Source organism: Seriola lalandi, unplaced genomic scaffold (assembly GCF_002814215.2).
Source record: "Seriola lalandi dorsalis isolate HSWRI2012SDOR001 ecotype SW California unplaced genomic scaffold, Sedor1 jcf7180002054694, whole genome shotgun sequence".
Classification (NCBI taxonomy): domain Eukaryota; kingdom Metazoa; phylum Chordata; class Actinopteri; order Carangiformes; family Carangidae; genus Seriola; species Seriola lalandi.
In genome coordinates this window covers 1,814,424-1,835,805 of record NW_019525247.1, presented here as the reverse complement: position 1 = coordinate 1,835,805, position 21,382 = coordinate 1,814,424, and the positions used below count along the sequence as shown (strand labels likewise).

The window sequence follows — 21,382 nt, the reverse complement described above, 5'->3', positions numbered from 1 at the left end:
CCCTCCAGAGAACAGGTCACTCCCTCGTGTGACAGTTGGTTCTTCTAGTCAAAGGGATCCTGCAAACACCTCAGCATGTCCGACACTGTACTGACACCCTGTTAACACGCCACGGTGTGTTTCCTGGTCTGGGCCCACACTTTTTTTTAAAAAGGTATGAATGGTTATTTATCAGATTTGTGCTCTTCTGAAGACACATGCCAGTGGAAATGTATCCATAGTAACTGCGTAAATTACTATAAACTTAAATGTTTGTTGTAAATGTCATGAGTTGTACATTTGGAGGATTGTAACTCAGCAGATAATTAAAAGATGATAGCTGGTGATGGCTCATGTCTTTTATTGATTCAGTATCTCCCAGGTGGAACGGTTACACGTCACATGGATCAGTTCATTAGTTCATGTCTGATCCCATTTTTACCATCTCACAGTGAAGCCATGTTCAGACCAGATGTTAACTTAACTTTCACCTTGTGTTATTTGAGTGAATTTGACCATGTCAGCCAATAGACCGACTGTACAGATGTTAGCTTTAGCTAAGTTTTTTTTTTTAAATCTGTATAAACATCCCCAAGAGGCAAGTGATTTTTTTTTTCTGGGGAAAAAACAAATTCTTTTTCACTTACCTCTCGTGTCATTTTCATAGATGAAAAAAAACCTTAAAAGTTCATACGCTGATTATGACACAACATAACACAAATGTCTAATAGGATAAAATGATGAAGTGATGACATTTTATATCCAAAAAGTCCAACATCACTGTGACATCATAATGTTCTGCAAAAACACCTCTGGCCATTATGCAACACTGTAACTCAGGAATAGAAGGAGAAGTTGTGACCATATTTCTGAGTTGGAAATTCTAATGTCTGTTGTTGCAGTGCATTTATGATGTATTTCATAAAGCCCAGGATGAAACACAAATGTTTACTCGAGCTCTTGGTGTCAACAGTATGGTGCAAAACAAGACCAGGTAAAAACATAATCTCTCCCATTTCAGCACTTCACTCAGATATACTGTATTTTAAAACTTTTTGTGTCAGGTATTTTACATGGTGTAACTCAGCTCAGCCACTGGGGGCTGTCTAACTACAGCAGCTAAGCATTCGGTTTCCATGATGTGGAGCTGCCACTGAGCCTCACCTCCACTACAGCCAATAAACTACATTGATTACAGGAACCACTGTCAACAATGAGGCCGAGGAATGACGAAACATAAAACACACTGAGTAAGAGAGGGGGAGACGGAAGTCATCAGTAACCACTTAGCTTAAGAAACAAGCAGATCCCCAGCAAACATTTCAACATTTTAATAATTGTTAAATTCTATATCTTGACAGGTTTTGTGAAAAACTGACTTGCAAAGAACTTCAGCAGTGCTGATGTTGTGATCAGGGCTCACTATTCGAGGATTCCTGTGCTCAACATCTGTTCAGATTCATTTTTTGATGTAAAATAATCAAATACAATATAGTAATTATTACCCATAAATACACGGCCGGCCAACCAATGATGTAACTTTCTTACTCAGTCACAGACATTCAGGGATTCAGCCAAAAATCACCACTTTAAAGACTGAAAGATGCAGTTTTGTGGCCTTTTATTGAGTAATTTCACTTTATATTAAAATCAGTCCAATTTTAGTGGGACATGAGAAAAGCAAATAAGAGGAGGTAGTTACATTACAATGTTTGTGGGATATACACTGATGAGACAGAACATTAAGACCACACAGGCAAAGTGAATAACGATTATCTTCTAAATGTCCAGGACATATTAGACGGTCACTTCTTGTCGTCAGGATCATTTAGAAGTGAGCAGGTGTCAAGTCCTGGACCAACTCGTCACGAGCAGACGACTGGGAGCTCCAGGTGAGCACTGGTGACGCAGGTGAAAGAGCAACAGTATTAGACAGGGGTGGTCTTAATATTCTAGCTCATCAGTGCACTGTGATCATAGAAACAATCCATGGGTCAGGTCGTGATGAATGACTGCACCATTCCTCATTAGAGTTTTTTTTTTTTTTTTTTTTAACAACTCCTGAACCTGGAACAAGCTTCAGTAGCTGATCAGTACAAAGGGAAATCATAAAACCAAATCAAACATACAATAAATATTAATAAGTATCAAAAACAGTGTTGATCCCTTTTTAGTATCTTAACACTTCAAATTTTCTAAATAACAATTTGAACTCTGAGGAAACAAAAAATGGGATGCTTTAAGGAAAATATCACTTTAAAAAAAACAAAAAAAAAACACTTCTTAACACCATTTTGAAATTCCAGATTCTAATACCTGGGCTGGATTTATAGATTTTGGTCTATTCAGTGTCAGATCTGCATCAAAATACACAGTGAAAGACAATCACAGGATACATGTGCCGGATTGGTTTCCATTCAAGTGAGTACAGTTAATGTATGAGGAAAATATTTAACATCTTACTGAAAAAAAATTCTCCCAAAAAAAAAAAAAAATTGAGACGTCCTCCAAAAACATGAACTCCTTGTCAAAGTGCTAATATCAAATGACAGAGGGGGAAGACACCAACATAACCTTTGTAGTTACTTGTGTATCAGGACCTGAACACACTTCACTATCTACAACTGTTTTAAAAAGATGGAAATTAAGAGCCATTTTCCAAACCAGTGACCTCTTCATATGTGATGTGGTTTGTTCAGGACTGGGTATCCCTTCCGTACTATTGCCAATACAGTATCTGAATTTATCAAATACCAAAACCAAACTTATTATTAAACCATATAAACATATTTCTCCACAAAATCCTGTTTCAATTTAAAGGTCCCACATAGTATAAAGGTCTCTGTCCATGTGTTGTTTCATTATAGATCAGGACTAGGTTCTACATTAACACTGCGAAAGTATCAGTCCACAGAGAAATGCTCAACGCCTGTATTAAGAAACTGAGCCTTAAAACCAGCTGTACGGACTTCTTGACCTTTGATGTCACAAAAAAGCAGTCACCGCTCTCAAGCTCCGCCCATCTGGACCCACCATCCAATCTTGCAGGATTTAGTTTCTCTCAGGCTATGCCCACGATACTACGTTTTTGTTTTAAAACGCATCGCTTGCTACTTTTTCGCCTCCCATCCGCAAGTGTTGAATACAACAAGCTGCTGTTGTTCACTTACATTCTGTATTTTGATGCTTCAACTTTGCTGTTCCTCGCTCTGAGTATTTCTCGCAACTAATTAACTGCAGAGTAGACAATCTACTTCCTGTTTACACCGCTCACGCATGGTCAGCGTATGTGACTGCTCACATGTATGAGTTTTCAGGTGTGTTAGTCTGGATGGAGATTGTTTTTCGTTTGTAGTGTTGTGGATGTAGCCTGAGTGTTTACCTGAAATCTGCTAGATTTTTATTGGATCACTCAGAAAGCAGTCAGCCAATCAGAAGAGAGGCTCCTCTCTTCTGATTGGCTCACCGATCTGTTGTTACTAGAGCTCCAGAGAGAATCCTGAGAGAGGAGATGTAAAACTACACTGAGATGGTTTTTGGTTCTTAAAACCACAAATATATCTTCTTATGGATCAACACTTCAAATAAAACACAGAAAAGTCAAATATGGAGCTTTAATGGATTGATTTGGATTTTCTCACATGCTACATGCACGCAAGAGCATGTTCAGCTGAGGCTACTACTGCATGACATTAGCTTTAGCAGTCTGAGTTAGCCAGATTGTGTCATCCCAAATATTTCCCCTGCTGTTCACTTGCTGAGCCAAAATAAACCTACATGTGAAATGCCAAGACAAAGACACCTGTTTGATTTGGCTAGCTCCGATTGCTGAAACATCGTGTTAGCGTCAGGTCAACTTTGGACTGTAGATTTTGTCCCCCCCATCTTTTAAAGGCTGGTCATGATTATTTAAGGGCTAGAAACCATTATACTACAAAGTTCTCTACCAGTGTACATGTGGCATGTGAGATGTGACTGCCCAGATCCAAATCTATTCTTTTAACAGAAGAAGTTAAAGTTTGAACGTGTAATGCTGTAATAGAATAAAATGGTCTATAACTGGGTAAAGAAGTGAACTAGATTAGAAATCTGACCAGACAATTATTGTCCTACTGTTACTACTGTATCATCCTACTGTTCTTGACACATGGTCTGTACCACGAAGGTGCAGGTCCCCAGTCCTTCCAAATACATGTGGCTCAGAATCTGACACACATTCTGGAGCGACACAGTGGTCGTGAAATTTTGTCTCCTTTAGTGATGGGAGAATCCATCACGTAATTAACTGAGGTCCCTTTTAGTCCATTAGATAAGTAGTAACTCATTATGGTAAATAGTTGAAGTAATTACTGGTAATTTCCTCTTTAATGCCGGATGAGTCAGCATTTGGAGAATATCTAGCTCAACTCTACCATCACAACAGAGCACACACATATCCTCACTGCTGATTGACTGAACACAAATTAAACATCACTGTTAGTGCAATAACAAAAATACTAGATAAAGTGACCAGAGACAGCGGTAAATGAAGAAGTCCTGGAATCTGCTGTAACACACAAATACCCTTAAAGGTCCCATATAGTCTAAAGGTCTCTGTCCATGTGTTGTTTGATTATAAAGCAGGTCTAGGTTCTATATTAATACTGTGAAAGTATCAAAGTGCTCAGTCCACAGAGAAATGCACACAGCCTGTATTCAGAAACTGAGCCTTAAAACCAGCCGTCAGGACTTCTGGAACTTTGTGATGTCACAACAAAGCAGTCACAGCTCTCAGCCAGGCCCCAAGTCCCACCCATCCAACCTTGCAGGATTTGGTTTCTCTGAGTGTTTACCTGAAATCTGCTATATTTATACTGGACCACTCAGAAAACAGTCAGCCAATCAGAAGAGAGGCTCAAAAGTCCTTTCTTCTGATTGGTTCTTTTTTGGTTCTTAAAACCAAAAATATATCCTCAAATAAAACACTGGAAAAGTGTAACATATGGGACCTTTAAAGTTTTATTTTGACAAAAAAACAAAAAAACAAGGAGGTCGGGCTTTCAGTCCAAAACCAGGCAGAGTGTTATAGCTTGCTAACTTCTGTAACTGTGGACAAGTGATGGAAAGGTAAGTAAAACAAGCACTGAACTTTGAAAGAAGTACACCTCAGTTTTTTTTTATACACTATGTCACAGTCCTATGTGATGGGTTTAGCAATGGAGCATTATTTCCACAGTGAAAAATACCAATCTAATATCAAAAAGATGTATCAAAATTCCTACTCTCTAGACGCAGCTACCAAAACTGGAGCATTGCAGTGTAGTGCATGTTTAACCATCCTCTCCGGCTGTTTTCTTTTTTACAGTAGTCACACACAGTGTTATATACAGAGCATTTTTTTCACATATTAGTGCCTCGGAAAAAGGTGCTGGTTCAGTGAACAACGTGGTGCAGGTGATCAGTGACGTCCTCTGAATGCTCCCTGACGTTCTGCCCAAAGACTGGCAAAAAGAAACAAAACAAAATCTAATGAATATTCCACTTTTTACGTGATCCTGTTAAACGCCACATTTTATTTATGAAATTGTATTTCACGAAAAGAGAAGGGTTACCTGTTAGAAGTGAAATGCTGTTTCAGCATTAGGTAAAGAAACTGTAAAAAGATGAAGAGCTGAATTCATTAAAAAGCCAAAGTGTAGTTATTAACAAGGCTCCAACTCTCCTGTGGTTCAACAACTTAAGGAGACGGGGAAGCAGGAAACAGTGAAGTTCAGGGTTAGGCTTAGGAAACAGTTTCTGCGGAGGATCTAAACTAGAGAGATGATATGGGATTACAAGATGAAGCAGAGAAAAGACAGAAACAGAAAAATGTCCTGAGTTGGACAAGGTCACAGCGAGCAGGCAGTGGAAGAAAAGGCCACGAAGAAAGAAAGGATTGTTGTCTAAGTCACATGACTCCAAACCACCCCAACTCTACAGCTCAACAGGAACATGTAGGAAAATCACTGACATGCAGTCATACTGACAGTTCATTCACTGATTTGACCTCTGTGCTTTGAAGAATCTTACAGTTTTTAAAAGAATTTGTATGGCCTTGCTCCATCAACACAATCTGAATTTCCCTTGATTTAAATGTAAATTCCACATTAAACATAGTCGTTGACTTGAAGGACAAGGTCTCCAGAGTCTAACCCTAACCCTAAACAAATATGATATAATATAATATAATATAATATATGTAATAGTGTTCTGTTGCTTGTAGAGAATACAGGTGTATTCATATTAGAGCAGAAAAGCAAGGGTCTGTTCTGTGCAGTATTTACTACTCCAAAACTCTCTGTACTGCCCTACTAAACTGTGCTACCTTAGCAACAATGCTAATGTTGCTATGTTCTGTCAAGCAAATATCTTTATGGTCATGTTTTACTTGTAGTTATCTTAATTATTTCCTGCATTTTGACTTGTTTTGTGTTTTACTGATATGGTTTGATTTTAATAATTGTTTCATTTGTTGTTTCTGTGTTTTTTCATGATAATGTGAAAACGCCTTTAGCCTATGGAATATTTGAGCCTTAATTGTGAGCATATAATACAACGTTTTAAGCATAGAAATGGACATGTAACTATTATTTTCAGTTAAGTTTTAAGTCACTTTGAAGAGCAGTTCAGCTCTTTTAGATGAGCCACACCACTGTTGTTAGCCTGTCTAGATGTTTCTGTAAATTTCTGACCTGCGCTCACCAGAGTTCATTTCATTGGATCTTTAAACTTTCAGTTCATTAGATGATATAATTAAAACTGACAAATTGACAAAACAATCACTGCAGAGGCAAATTCTGGCCTCCATATCACACTGTACACAAGTGTAGAGTGAACACAACTCCATGTTTCCAGACTTGTATCATAAATGGAACACAACACAACACCACACAGATCATCCACCCAATCACAGCAATGCTCAAGACAAAACAAATCACCAAATGGATCCATCACACCCACCGGCTACAAACACACAAACAGCGTGTGTGTGTGTGTCTCATGAGTAGTAAGCCGATGCTTTCTTGCTGGAGTGTGGTGGGAGTCGACGCATGGAGAGAGGGGGGGGCACCCTGACGAAGCATGGAGGAGGAAGAATGAGGTTTGAGGTGAGTGTTGGCAATGTAATGGTAAAATTCAGCAAGCCTCCTCCCTGTACTTCCCTCAGGCTGCTGTGGAGTTTCTGCTGAGGTCAAACATCTTTTTTATCATGAAGAAAAAGATATTTGATGAAAAACTGAAGAGTTTTAGGCATTTGTCTGCACTTCTTCTACAGGAACACATGTTTAATGGGTCCCTACAGCCTCGGTGTCAAAACTACATGTGTCCAATTTTCATTGTTAAGTACAATTTACATGGTGATCTTACAACATTAAGATTATACATGGGGACTAAAGTACAGAGCACCTGAAGTATTATGAAAATGATTTGGATTTTGTGAGAACAAGATAACTGGTGCACACAAGATAATGGTAACTTCAGTGCACACACTGTTATGTTGTGTACAAAATACAAAAAAATATGAATATCAAAGGAGCTATTTGTAAGTTTTGCTATTGCTACATAGATAGTGTTAGCGTTAATAGCTGTTTGCTTGCCAGTCTTCCCATGAGCTTGAGCCATTGTTTCATTTACAATACAAGAGGTTATAATACATCTTCTGAGCAGCTATTTCTTTTAGGCAGACCGGACACTACAGTGACTCAGTATCGGAAAGTGACAAGTGACAAGACAGTCCAACCTGAGTGCGGCTAGCTGGTTAGCATGCTAACTTCAAGAGAAGAAAAGACATGATAGAAATAGAAGTAACCACTGGAGACAGCTGTTGTTGAGTAAAGGAATTAAGTTTGATGTTGAACTCACAACGTTTCCTCTAGACTGGTAAGTAAACAACTGCTATGGCTAACGTTAGCTATGTAGCAATAGCAAAAACTTACAATTAGCTCCTTTAATATGAAGTCTTTCATCACTTTGTCGGCTCCATACTCTCCAGACTTATGTACAAACCCTGTTAGAGCCAATAGATATATCGATATATCGATATATCAATAGATATAATTTAAATATTATATAAATATTATATAAAAAAATGGTTATTAGGTTTGTTGTTTCTTAAAAAATAGTTCTGATGATCTTTGCATCTAATGGTTAAATGACGTTGATGTTCTCTCAAGAGTGTTAACAGGTAATGCCTTTACATTATCCAGACCATTGCTAAGTGTGACTGGTGTAATTCAAACAAAATGTGTGTATGTTTACAATATTGTGCCCTCATGTTATCCACAGATGCATGTTTGTTTTTATGTATAACATAAAAAACAGTGCATCTAATTTGAATTTGAACTTTATTTTTTTATCTAAAATATCTCTACAATCTGAGAGACACTTCCAGGAATTATACTATGACAAAGAGCTGAAATGCCTCATGTTGTGAAATGGAAACAGTAAAAACAGATGGGTGCAAATCAAGGGAAATCTGCTTGAAAGGATAAAAATGTGGATTCATGAGACACAGAATGGAAGAAGTAAAACTACAGATCATTTTCTCACCAGCTTGCCCGCACAGCCTCGATGTCACTCACTAAGTTTTGGGCCAAACAAATCCCAAAAATCTGTGGATGAAAAACAAGCAACAACATATAATGGCAACATTTTCAAAGAGAATATTTTTTCTGCAGCAGCATGAATGTGAAATGTGTGAATGGAACTGGCCTGCAGTAGTGCAACTCCTATGAAGATCCCAGCCACCAAGGTGAGGTTGTCCTGTAGCCACTTCTCAAACTGTGGCACGCAGCCTTTTACATTGATGTAGTCCTTCTGCTCCGAGTCCTGTATGAACATGAGTGCCTGTCATCATCTTCACATTCTGACTGAGTGCACTCACACCACAGATTTTTAAAAAGCAAACTGGTGGCCCTGAGAGCTCAACACACTGCAATTTAAGAAAACCCATGCAAATAGACATTTCATTCCATTTGTACTGAAAAAGGGTAAAACCAGATGTGTTTTCTTCATATTGGCCTGTATGTGTTTTGGTTTTAGCAAAAGTCCTGGCTCTAAGTTTAGAAAATGTCCTCCCTTCTATCATCACTAATGATCAGACTGGTTTTATACAAGGGAGGTATTCTTCTCATAATGTAAGATGACTACCCAGTGTTATTCAGCCTTCCTCAATGTACAGCTCTGAGGCCTTGGTTTTTGCCTTCATTTCGATAGCAACAGTGAGAGAGAGAGACAGGAAAGTCAAGGAGAGAGAGAGGGGATGACATGCAGCAAAGGGCCATGGGGGCCCGACTAGAACCTGGACCGCTGCTGATAGGACTAAGCCTTCATGGTACGCCGGAAAACTTTGCTAAGTGGATGCAGATCTTGTATACCTCACCTCTCCCTTCTACTAATGGGCTCAGGTCCAATAATGTTAGTACTGAACAGGGCACAAAACAGGGCTGCCTGGTGAGTCTACCTTTGTTAACCTTGGCTATGGAAATTGTCTGTAATCTTAAACCAAGATATCAGCATAGAAGTAATTTCTTTAAATAAGATCTATGTACGTCTATATGCTGATGACGTTTTGATTTATCTATCCCAAAGGGATTGAGCTAATCTAATGAAGTATTTTTTCAGGCTTTTTATGCATTTATTACAGTATTACTTTATTACAATATTCTATTCTCCCATGTCTCTTGTTTTTCTTTAAAATGCTCCCAATTATGTCTTGCGCAGCTAAATAGTGCGTTAATATCATTTATTTGGTGCAAAAATAGACTGAATCTGACTGACTCGGTAGCCACTGCTACTGAGCCTTGAGCACAACAGGCTTTTGGTGGACAAGGTGGACAACTTAACAAAGTTATAGGCAAGTGGGAATCTGATGTGGGCACTATAATAGAAGAGGCCTGGAATGTCTTCTACTGTCCTACTATTTAATTCAGCCTGGGAGAGGCTGAATTACATTTCCTGTTTTATACTGGCTTTATTTCACTCCTGCAGCCAGACACAGAATGAATCCAGAGCTATCAGATCTTTGTACTAAATGTCAATCAGCTGTCGGTTCATTCTTTCATTGTTTGTGGAGCAGCCCTCATGTCTGGTGGTATTGGATTACTATTGTTCAACAACTTGGTTAAATTTTCAACCATCCTTTACATCTGGGTGTAAGGACTCACCTGCTGCGACTGAATGATGACTAACCTGCTGATTTTTGTAATGGAGACCTTTTACATATTTTGCTGCACTCTGCTCAGAAATGAATTTTCTTCATTTGGACCACTGATAAAGCTCTCGCTCCAGATCAATGGCTGCATACAGTAACAAGTATCGCCCCTTTTGAAGCTTTCTCCACAGCCTTGAAAGATACACTCTTTTTTATTCTACTGAATCTGGGAGCCACTAAATCTCAAAGGATGAAGTCAGTGCTGATAGAACTGGACTGGAAAAAGGACATAGAATTACAGCTTGGTATGACATTTAACTGCAAAGTAAATTAAGCTTTCCAGATATAAGGATGGCTGTCTGCTTACCTGGATTCCCACTTTTTTTGTTTTGTTTTGTTTTGTAAAATAATTTGATAAAAATACGTTCATCAGAGATTTTCCCACCTTTTCATTCTTAGGTGACAAACGGCCTATTGTATTTAAATCTTGGCCTTCAATTGTCATATTTAACATAAGCATAAATATTAGCTATTAACAGCTTTAATCCATCTTTGGAAGAGGAAAATTACCAACTCTAAAATCAGGAAGGAAATGAGAGTGAGTGATGCAGATATATGTTACTTACTGGTTTAGCTCGAATGTCGTAGCCACACTGAGTGTTTATCACATCCTCCTACAGACAGAAAGAGTAAAGTTTGTAGGCAGCAATTTGAAGTTAGCAGCTAATAAGAACAAGACTGAGAGTTTACAGCCATGTTAGCAGCACTGTATTCAGTCACAGCTTCTTTGAGCTAGATGCTATTGTCAGCGTGCTCACAGGTGTAACAGCATAGTTGTGTCTCAATTCAGGGGCCGCATCCTTCAAGGCTGCAATTTAAAACCAACTGCATCACAGCAGTCTGTGCTATTTCAAAGACTCAAAGACTTCAAATATGCCCGTTTCCCAGGCAACCAAGGATCCTGAAGGTGGGTCCCCAACCTATCCCAAGATTCATTGCACGCCATAGATATCTATATCTATAGATTAATCACTGCTCAAAACAGCAGTCAAGGATTAATGGGAAATTTCCATGGACCAGAACATGTCGTTTCAGTTCAGCCTTTGTGGTCTCTGCAGTCTTCGGATGACTCGGTCTATGAGGGCAAGGCCCCTGACTTGGGACACAGGTAATATCTACCATGTTCATCATTTTAGTTTAGGTGTTAGAATGTGACTACTGCTAATTAGGACTAAACACAAAGCACAACTGAGGCTGATGGGAAGTGAATGGCAGGGCCAACAACCCAATTAACTGCACAGTAAAGATTTAATTTGAAGTAACAGGGAAAATTTGGTCCGAACTCTCTCAAAGAGCTGCTACAGTCCACATACTGGACTGTGTTTGTTTTAAATACCTTGCAGACACATGCATTAAATTCAAACAGCTTCACATGAACTCTATAAATGTGTGCATGTAGGGGACTCGTACCGCTGGGTCCTTGGTGCAGCAGGAGAAGGGAACTCCACACTTTTCCCGGCTGGGATTCCCATCAGTGCAGTTAAAGTAGATATTCAGGTTCCAGTCGTCTGCTCCAAACGCACCGCAGCACTCCCACTGAAGTCAGGCAGAAAGGAAAAGATCTGATCATCGCTGAATCAGTGTTCACAGTCAGGCCTTCTCACAAGCAAATGGACTTGATCAGACTTCAAATTCATTATAGTCTAAAGGTCTCTGTCCATGTGTTGTTTGATTATAAAGCAGGTCCAGGTTCTATATTAATACTGTGAAAGTATCAAAGCCTCAGTCCACAGAGAAATGCACACAGCCTGTATTCAGAAACTGAGCCTTAAAACCAGCCGTCAGGACTTCTGGAACTTTGTGATGTCACAAGAAAGCAGTCACTGCCCTCACCCATGCCCAAGCCTCGCCCACCTGGACCCACCATCCAACCTTGCAAGATATGGTTTGTCTGAGTGTTTACCTGAAAAATAAACAGTCAGCCAATCAGAAGAGAGGCTCAAAGCCTCCTCGCTTCTGATTGGCTAGCCAACCTGTTGTTACTAGAGCTCCAGAGAGAAGCCTGAGAGAGGAGATGTAAAACTACACTGAGATGGTTTTTGGTTCTTAAAACCACAAATATATCTTCAAATGGATCAACACGGAGTTTTAAACTAAATATACTGGCAAAACATTCAATTACATTATTCAGCGTACACAGCACTGAGTACTACTAGTAAAAATAGTTCTACAAATATTTTTAAAATCTAATTTCATGTTTATAACAGTTCTCCTATAATGTAATTAACTACCCAGATGTTTTACATTGTTTTTAGCATGTCATGTCAATTTAACAATTTAACAATTTAACAATTTAACAATTTAATTAAAGGTCCACTTACAAACTTTTTTTCTGGAGCTCTAAATCGCATCTCACTTCTTCAGCAGATTGAAAACTTCATTTGCTGAAGCAGGCGAGACGTGATTGAAAGCTCAGGAAAAAGCTAGTAAGTGTCAAACTATTAATTCCAAGGCCATGACTGAACATTTGTGTTCAACTGTCTTCTCAACTCACATATTCCTGAGTGAAGTCGATTAGGTTCTGCAGATCGATGTCGTCCCGGTACGCCCGGATGTTATTGTTGATGAACAGGTTGAGCTGGTCTTTGATCCAGTCCTTGAAGACGAACGCCAGGACCCCCGTCGTCAGCTCCAAGAAAAAGATGATTCCCAGAAACACAGAGAACTAAAACATAAAGAAGACAAAAAGACCAATTCACACTTGAGTCATTTGCAGAACGCTGGATTTTCTGATCAGTCGTTGCTACGTTCAGACTGGAACGCGTTCTTAACGTGGAACATACAAACTTCAGCAGAAAGGTGTTTTCTCGCAGTGCTCCGATACATCCAGCAAAGCCCAGGATGAACATGACACCCCCGACCACCATGAAGAGCCAGACCGGGTCCAGACCGCCCAGGTCTGTGATGGATGAGATGTTGGACAGAACCCCCTGGAGCGAGGAGAGGGAGCACAGCAACACAGTCAGTCTAAACCCGGCAGTTACACCTCTGTCTGAACATGTTTGCCAGTCGGGTCGCAGTGGCATAACACAGGAGGGAACCTGACTGAATTCTGGGGGAAAGCTTGAATCATAATACTTCACTAGATATCGGGGAATATGAGCTGCTTCAGTCACATGGTTTGACAAGTCTTCTTATTTCGATCACCCTGCTTTCACGGTGAATTGGAATAATAATGATTTGATAAACATAAGGTGTGTTACGTTTGAAAGCTTGAACCTTATTTTAAACTCATAATCATAAATTCAGACAAAACCGAGATGATGGCACGACTCGACACAGACACCAGTTTGATCAATTAACAATAACTCTTGATAACTGTGTTATTTCTTATAGTCTGACAGTCAAAAATCTGGGAGTCACATTCAATTCCTCCCTTTCCTTTCATCAGCACATTAAAGATATCAGCAAGACTGCATTTTTTCATGTACGTAACACAGCAATGTTTTGGTCTGATAACTAAATAATGAAATCTTAATTCATGCTTTCGTTTCATCAAGACTTGATTATTGTAACGTTTTGTTTTCTGGCCACATGCTCGTATTAAAAGCCTTCAAATGGTTCACAATGCTGCAGCTAGAATTGTTACTAAATCCAGAAAATTTGACCATATTACACGGATTTTAACCTTCCTTCGTTGGCTTCCTGTTCATCAGATCAGACTTTAAGGTGCTGTTGATGGCATATAAGGTTCTAAATGGAATTGCTGCTTCATACCTGCCTGATCTGCTTAAACCTCATTCTCCAGCTCATGCTCTCCGTTCCCAGAATTTAGGGCTCCTGTCGGTTCCCAGAGTTAATAAGACGTCTGCTGGCTGCAGAGCCTTTTCCTATCAGGCCCCTGTGCTCTGGAACAACCTCCCTGCTGATATCAGACTGTCTGACTCCGTTCAGACTTTCAAATCTAAACTTAAAACCTATTTTTATGCCTTAACTTTCAGTTAGCTTCTTATTCTTTTACAAATTCAGGCTCTGTACCTGCTGTCATCCTACCACTGGTGAGGGGGCCTCAGTCTCAATAAACTAGTAAACTCAGTACAGTATAGTCCAGGTTGTCCTGCCGACGAGATCACTATTAACTTTCTGAAAATCACTGCATCATTCTAACTGTTTGTTTTTTCCCTCAAGCACATGAAGCGCCCTGGCTGTGGCCTCTCTCTCTCCTTCTCTATCTCCTTCCTGTTCCTCTCTGCAGGTCCTCCCGCCTCCAGAGCTGTAGAGTCTGGACCTGCAACTGCAAACCACCTACTGCCCCATGATCCTGTTTTAACACCTACTTTACTATAATTAATAATGATAATTATTAATACTATTAGCTGTCATTACTATTTTTATCAGTAGGAGCAATAAAGTTGCCATTACATTACTATTGCTGTTACTGCCGCTACTATGACTATTATTAATATTGCTATCATTGCATTTTCTTGTTCTTTTCCTCTGTGCTCTCTCTTGCTCTCTCTCTCACTCTCTCTCTCCAACCCAATCAGTCGAGGCAGATGGCCCCGCCCACCCTGAGTCCGGTTCTCCTCGAGGTTTCTGCCTCTTAAAAGGAAGTCTTTCCTTGCCACTGTCGCTCTTGGTGGGAATTGTTGGGTCTCTGTAAATAAAAGGTCTAGACTTGCTTTATTTGGAAAGTGCCTTGAGATAACTTATGTTTTGAACTGGCGCTATATAAATAAACATTGACTTATCTTCCTTCACAAGGAAAAAATTCTGCAAACACTGGATAACTGGAATTTAAAACTAAAGATTTTTTTGCCCACTAGAGGGCATCAAAACAAGCTGCTAGTTAGCTAGTTGCTAACTTTGTCTATTTTTGGTGTACAGAGAGGTTGTTGCCTGCTGGTAGGGTAAAGACTGGAGTTGTACGACCAACACAACAAGCTAGACTAAAGTGCTCTCTAGGCTCAGGGCAGCTCAATCTCTACAAGAGACACCTTTAAATTACTTGATCCATTATTAATATAAAATATTGATTGGTGCAGCTTCAATTGGAAGAAGCAGTTACAGAAAAATGATAAAGAGCATTTAATGAGGGATTGTCTGTTTAAATCAGGACGATATTAGTATTATAATAATTATAATTGGCCTTTAATAAAAATCTCAAAAACACAATTAAATAAAAAATATATATAAAATATCAATATAAAACAGTATTTCTATCTAGAGTGTCTGTACTCACCTTCTCACTCCATGCCCACAATCCAATTCCAACTAAGGCCATGCCCAACAGCTGCAAACAAATCACAGTCATGTCATATTACAGTGAATGTGTTGATGCATAATGACATGACATCAGTCTGTCAAACATTTCCTCTGAGGCCACTGTGGCTCTGTGATGTTCTCCTGGTTCCTGTCCCTGCCCCTCGCCTTTCTTATCTCATAGTGGCATTTATTTATGTCTCCATCCATCCATCCATCCATCCATCCATCCATCCATCCATTATCTTTACCACTTATCCTTGTAAGGTCGCGGGGAGGCTGGAGCTAATCCCAGCTGACGTTGGATGAGGGCGGGGTACACTCTGGACAGGTCGCCAGTCTATCACAGGGCTGACATATAGTGACAAACAACCACTTGCACTCACATTCACATCTATGGACACTTTAAGGTCTCCAATTAACCTAATTTACATGTCCTTGGACTGTGGGACCCACACAGGCACCAAGCCCAGGGTTCGAACCCAGAACCTTCCTGCTGTGAGGCGACACTGGACCACCATGCCGCCCTTATTTATAATAATTAATTTTGGAATTATTTACTATAATACTATAGATTAGAACTATTATTACTGACTTATGTACCACAATTTTTTTTTTAATATATGGTTTATGTTAGAGTTGGAATTCTAAGATTGTCATCTTAGCTGTATAGTTATAATAGCTGTAATCCCTAAATCATATTTCATGCCTGCATAAAAAGAAACATATCTTATACTGTATGTCAAAATCTAATTTCTTGTACTGTATATTTTTCATAGTGTATTGAGTGTATCGGATTTGAAATGTTAGTTTCAAGCATCTGAACCTTTTTGTATTATTATCATCATGCTGGTGGTAAAAAATATTTCTTCGATGACACATGACCATCAGGGCTGCAACTGAAGATCATTTTCATCATCACTTCATCTAATGCTTCAGTCATAACAACATACGGTAACAAAATGTTCTCAGCTGTGTTTATTCCTTAGATTCTAAAGTTGACAGTTGTACATTGACAGTGAAGGAACTGGGAACGTGCATTTTTCACTCATTTCTGGCATTTAATAGTTAATATCCTTCGATTAATCGATAATGAAAATAATTGACAGTCTTACACCATTACACGCACATGATTCTCAGTGCGTTGGCATGAATGACATCGCTTTTTTTAAACATATGACGTCATGTCTCCATATATTGTAAAGTTGAAGTTGAAATGTTTCAGCATTACCAGTATGAATGTGATATGAGTGTGTGAGTGGATGATATAAGCCTGCAGCCTGCAGCCGGACACTGAGGCGTTGAGCTGTCATTAGTTCACTACAAAAAGCCGATTAGTTCTCTCTGTTGTGGACCGAGCTCGAGCTGCTTCTGTCCCAACATTTCTGACTGCGTTCAGGCTGAGTGGAAGATTAATGACGGATTTCAGTCTGAATATGAACTTGACAGATAACGGACCCGGGATGAAATGTAATGACGACTCGGGCCTTCCTCCCTATTGGCCAGTGGACATGAAAATAACCGACGTGCACTGGATAGAGGCGCAGACGCGTACAATAAAAAAAAATAAAAGTCTTACCCAGAACAGGATATTGAATCCAAAAATGAAGTATTTGATGCAGCAGCTGACTTCGTGTCCTTTGTAATGATTCCCCGACATGTTTCGGCATCATAAGCGCAGCGTCTCTGGTCGGAAGAACGGCCTGCTTCACAGGCTTTGTGTGCGGGATGGAACAGGTTCAGCGCTCCGGGGAAGCATCTCACTTTGTCTTCAAACGTTCACACGGCCGCATCACATCCACCCAGGCGCCATGATGAGAGGAGATCGGGACACGCTCGCGCACCCGGCGGGAAAATGATCAAAGGACGTTAACGCGACAAACTGCGGTATAAAATATTGTCCTCCGCTTTCTGGGAGAATTGCGCCTACAGGAAGGCGGAGCTGTTACTGCGGTTGGTCGTCAATCATTGGCTGCAAAAAGACTTGAAGGACTGAGACTGTGACCAATCAGATCAGAGGAAGAATGGTACACTTCCTGTGTCTTAGATGATGTTGATATCGAGTTAATAATATGATAGCCTACTACTTAATAATAATAATAATAATAATAATAACTTATAGAAAAATATAGAAAATATATTTTTATGATTATTTATTATTTTACGAGACTACTACTACTACTACTACTACTACTACTACTACTTCTACTAATAACTGTTATTATTATATAATAAGTATATTATTATTATTATTATTATTATATTATTAGTAGTAGTAGTAATGACCCTGAATTACCTGCAGATGCGACTGTGAATGTGTCTATCAATATATGTGTGTGTTGTAGCCTGTGAGAGGTGTCAAGGCTATACTTCATCAGTCACCCAGTGCAGGCCCTCCATCCTCAACAGGATCCAAATGTTAGACGGGATGAATGGAATAGTAATAACAAGAATATTAATAAAACTCACAATTATTTTATCCACCAACATGTACATGAAGGTGTAAAAATACTCACACAAGCAGTAAGGTATTTTATACAGTACATCTCATGTTCTCCAACACATAGTTTTGGTTGTATTTGTTCAGGTTTTTAACAACTTAAGAAATAGTCCATATTGGAACAGTTCACATTCTGTTCTGTGGAACATCCAAAGTCACTACTGCTGGGAGAAATGTTGCGATTAAAAATGAAAAAGAAATAAGGAAGCAAAACTTCTTTCACCGCCATTGTGTTGGGTGGAGACAGATGTCTCAAAATCTGGACAAATAAAACCAGAAGTGTCTTTTGTAATTTTGGTAAACGACAATACTGAGATCTCTAAAACTCAGACTAAACAACAACAATAATAATGAATGTAATAATAATAATAATAATAACTTTTTTAATAATGATAATTTCTTATCATTTGGTCACTAACTTTTACTTTGAAAGTTTTCACAGGAAGCATGAGAACAATTCTCTCCTTCTTGATGACCACCTCTTAACACACTACATTTGTATCCTGACATTTTACAAATACAAAACTTTGCATTATGCAGCTGTTACCAATACTGATGTTACTGGTGTCATTTCTAATAAAGACACTGATAGAGTTTGATAGTTATTGTTATTAATCAATAACTGTTAGCTATATTAGTCGATTATGACACTGCTGTTACTTCAGTTTTATGTTGTGTGGTAGCTACTCACTGTGTCCACTAGAGAACAGCAAACTTTCATGATTGTAATGGCAAGCATCAACTCCACCAGTGTCAAGTCAGACCTTAAAGAATTAATACTTCCAGTGGAATCTTTCAAAATAAGAGATGGTAACTAAAATTAAGTTAGGCAGTAGTTTTTTTTAAATGATATAGATCAAAATAATAATAGTGCATCTCTGACAGTGATACTGATGCTTGAAAAGGCCATTCATTAAAGAAAGTTGCCAGTGACATTTCTCAAGACCAAAAGTTAAAAAAAAGAAAAACAAATTTTGGATTTGATTTTGTCAAGTGTCAATAACAAAATGTACAAACCGTCAACCTTACCATCATGATCTCTATTTTTCCCAAACTTTCTGCATAATATCCAACATATCAGAGGTGAATAACACTGAATTGATTAGATAGGTTGTAATAAAAATGCTGTATCAGCGTCACTTGTCATTTCAACACTGTACAGTGGTCCCAGTGAGTTAGGTGTGGAGAGGGTGTGTTTGGTAAAGCACCAGTAAGGGTTCACTCAGAGAGCCTCTGCTCAGACAGTATAGACTCTGTGTTAGGGCTTCATGAAGGACCAGACTCCCACTCTCATCTGTGTAACGCAGCTGAAAGCCCACTACCTCCACAGGCTTCACAGCCAGAACAGCTGATACATCAAACACGTCATATCCAGACGAGGGTCGCTGGTCCAGGGTCAGTAGTCTCTCCTCCAGAGCTGGGCTTTCCTGCAGAGCTCCCTGTGAGGCAGTGACACTGTGCAGGGTGACAGTCACACTGAGTGGACGGGGGTGGAGGGTTTTTCTGAACAGAACCAGCTCTGCACCCAGCATGGAGGGGTTCAGACTGCTGACATTGAACCAGATCCAGCCTGGAGGAGCTTCATCTGGACCTGGGTGAGTCATATCATAAAGAGAAAAGGAAATGATCAGTTAATGGAGAAATTCATAAGTTTAGCCACGGCTACAGAGCCATTGTTAGCATTAACAGTCTCAAAGAAACGTTGTGAGTCCATTTACTCACCAACAGCTGACTCCAGAGGTGGAGAGTAATGCTCTTTTTTTTACTGAAGTTAGCATGCTAACCAGCTAGCTCCAACGTAGTCGGCCCGTCTCATAGGGCGTATTCTAACCTCCACTTTACAGCAAGACTGCCCTTATAAAGGATTCATATATGGTTTATTGTTGTTAAAACTTTATAAATCACAAACACAGTTTTCATACATTGATGCAGGCTCATTATTTGGAAAGATGAAGTTAATACCCCCTACTCATTAATCTTACTAATGAGTTACTACCAGTTAGAGCTGGTAATAAAGCGCCTTATAGTAACTGATTAGTAAATGGAGATGTGTTTTACACTTTATAATAACCAGCAAAAAGCATCTTCACTGTACAGAACAATCTGATCAACACCTGTGATTAGAATGATGTCAAGGTAAACAATCCTTAAAGGATGAATCTGGTCATGTGATATGATCATTTGGTTTGCCATAATTTGATCTGCCAAATGGAACATTTTGACCATTAAGATGCTGACGGAGGTCAATTGCTAGTAACTTAACACATATGTGATGATGGAGAAAACAAAGAAAGCTCAGTAACTAACGAGATATGAGGCTTAACAGTACAGAGACATGTGGGCTCACTATTTGGCAAGCAACAGGTCACTGTTGCCCTTTTTATCTAAAGTGTTGTAAGAGCTTATAAATGATTTAGTGTGTTAACAAGTTGATTAATAAAATGGTTATAAACCATTCATAAACCCTTTATAAGGGTCATCTTATTGTAAAGTGGTACCGATTGGTAAGTTACCAGCTGCTAATGCTAACGGTGGCTATGTAACAATGGCAAAACTTAAAAATAGCTCCTTTGAAGCTGATACAAAATTAAAGATACATTCCACCACTTTAATAAGAAGCACAGCTCAGCCTGTAAAACAGTTGCAGTTACAGTGTAATACCTGCCAGGTCTCACAATATAACCCCAATGATGTCAAAGGTATTTCCAGTCAGTTAATGCTCAACTTATCTTAACTTTTAGGCAACTACTAATTCCAATTAAAGTTGCACTAGTCAATATTTTTTTTATATTAACAGTGGCTCAAAAGACAATGTGTAATGTAAAAAGGGGCCACTCATCCCTCGGCTCTACAGAGCTTTTTTAGTGTCTTTTAGCTTATTGTTTTGGTTTTAAGCTCTGCTGCTAATTTACTGTAGGTGCTTTCTCACAGACACCACTCTAAATGAATGCTAATATTGCTCTGTATGTTTGCTACCATGTTAGCAACATCAACTTTGTAAGGTGAAATCCCGGTAACAGGTTTTTCCACTGCCCCCAGAAAGCAAAATATCAATGATAGCAGCTTTAAAGTACCTTCACTATTTAATGCACCATCACCAGTATCTTGGAGTCAACCAGTGGATTCATCACTTTCTTTGTTTAGATAGATTTAATAGCATTAATAATAATAGTAATAAAGACCTTACCAACAACACTGCGAAAGCTCTGCACTAGTGTTCCATCTGACCTGCCAAAGTCCTGAGCCTCTAGTGAGTCCAAACGCAGGTAGACCCTCCTCATGTAGGGATGTGGTTTGGCCTGATGGCTCGCAGACACTTTATTGATATGTAGCATTTCCAAAATAGCTTTGTTGAGCTCCTGGTCATCCTCTGCATCTCTGCGGTGATCCATCAGCAACGAGCCTGTGATGGAGCTCAGCAGGAGGAAGACCAGCATCACATCGAAAAACCCCACACAGACTCCTCGAACCAT

At 39.2% G+C, this 21,382-nt stretch overlaps 2 protein-coding genes across 4 annotated transcripts; both read right to left on the bottom strand.

Moving 5' to 3' along the window:
- Nucleotides 1-1,583: 1,583 nt before the first annotated feature.
- On the bottom strand, nucleotides 1,584-17,337 carry tspan5a (tetraspanin 5a). Of its 3 annotated transcripts, XR_015438324.1 has the most exons (11): nucleotides 16,989-17,337; nucleotides 15,390-15,440; nucleotides 12,991-13,137; nucleotides 12,702-12,872; nucleotides 11,618-11,743; nucleotides 10,774-10,821; nucleotides 8,707-8,823; nucleotides 8,545-8,606; nucleotides 6,958-7,067; nucleotides 5,571-5,611; nucleotides 1,584-5,459 (listed from the first exon to the last, which is right to left on the bottom strand). XR_015438324.1 is itself a non-coding variant. In XM_087178685.1 (10 exons), exons 1-9 carry the CDS (start codon nucleotides 17,067-17,069, stop codon nucleotides 6,995-6,997), a joined length of 876 nt encoding a protein of 291 aa, XP_087034811.1. In that variant the 5' UTR covers nucleotides 17,070-17,337; the 3' UTR covers nucleotides 1,584-5,459; nucleotides 6,958-6,994. The 3 variants fall into 3 exon arrangements, 2 of the variants coding, with proteins under 2 accessions (XP_087034811.1, XP_023279546.1); XM_087178685.1 differs by lacking the exon at nucleotides 5,571-5,611; XM_023423778.2 differs by lacking the exon at nucleotides 6,958-7,067.
- A 531-nt stretch (nucleotides 17,338-17,868) lies between these two features.
- On the bottom strand, nucleotides 17,869-21,382 carry LOC111667951 (uncharacterized). The gene is made up of 2 exons (XM_023423820.2): nucleotides 21,097-21,382; nucleotides 17,869-19,500 (listed from the first exon to the last, which is right to left on the bottom strand). The coding sequence occupies exons 1-2, from the start codon at nucleotides 21,380-21,382 to the stop codon at nucleotides 19,085-19,087; spliced, it is 702 nt and encodes a 233-aa protein (XP_023279588.1). The 3' UTR covers nucleotides 17,869-19,084.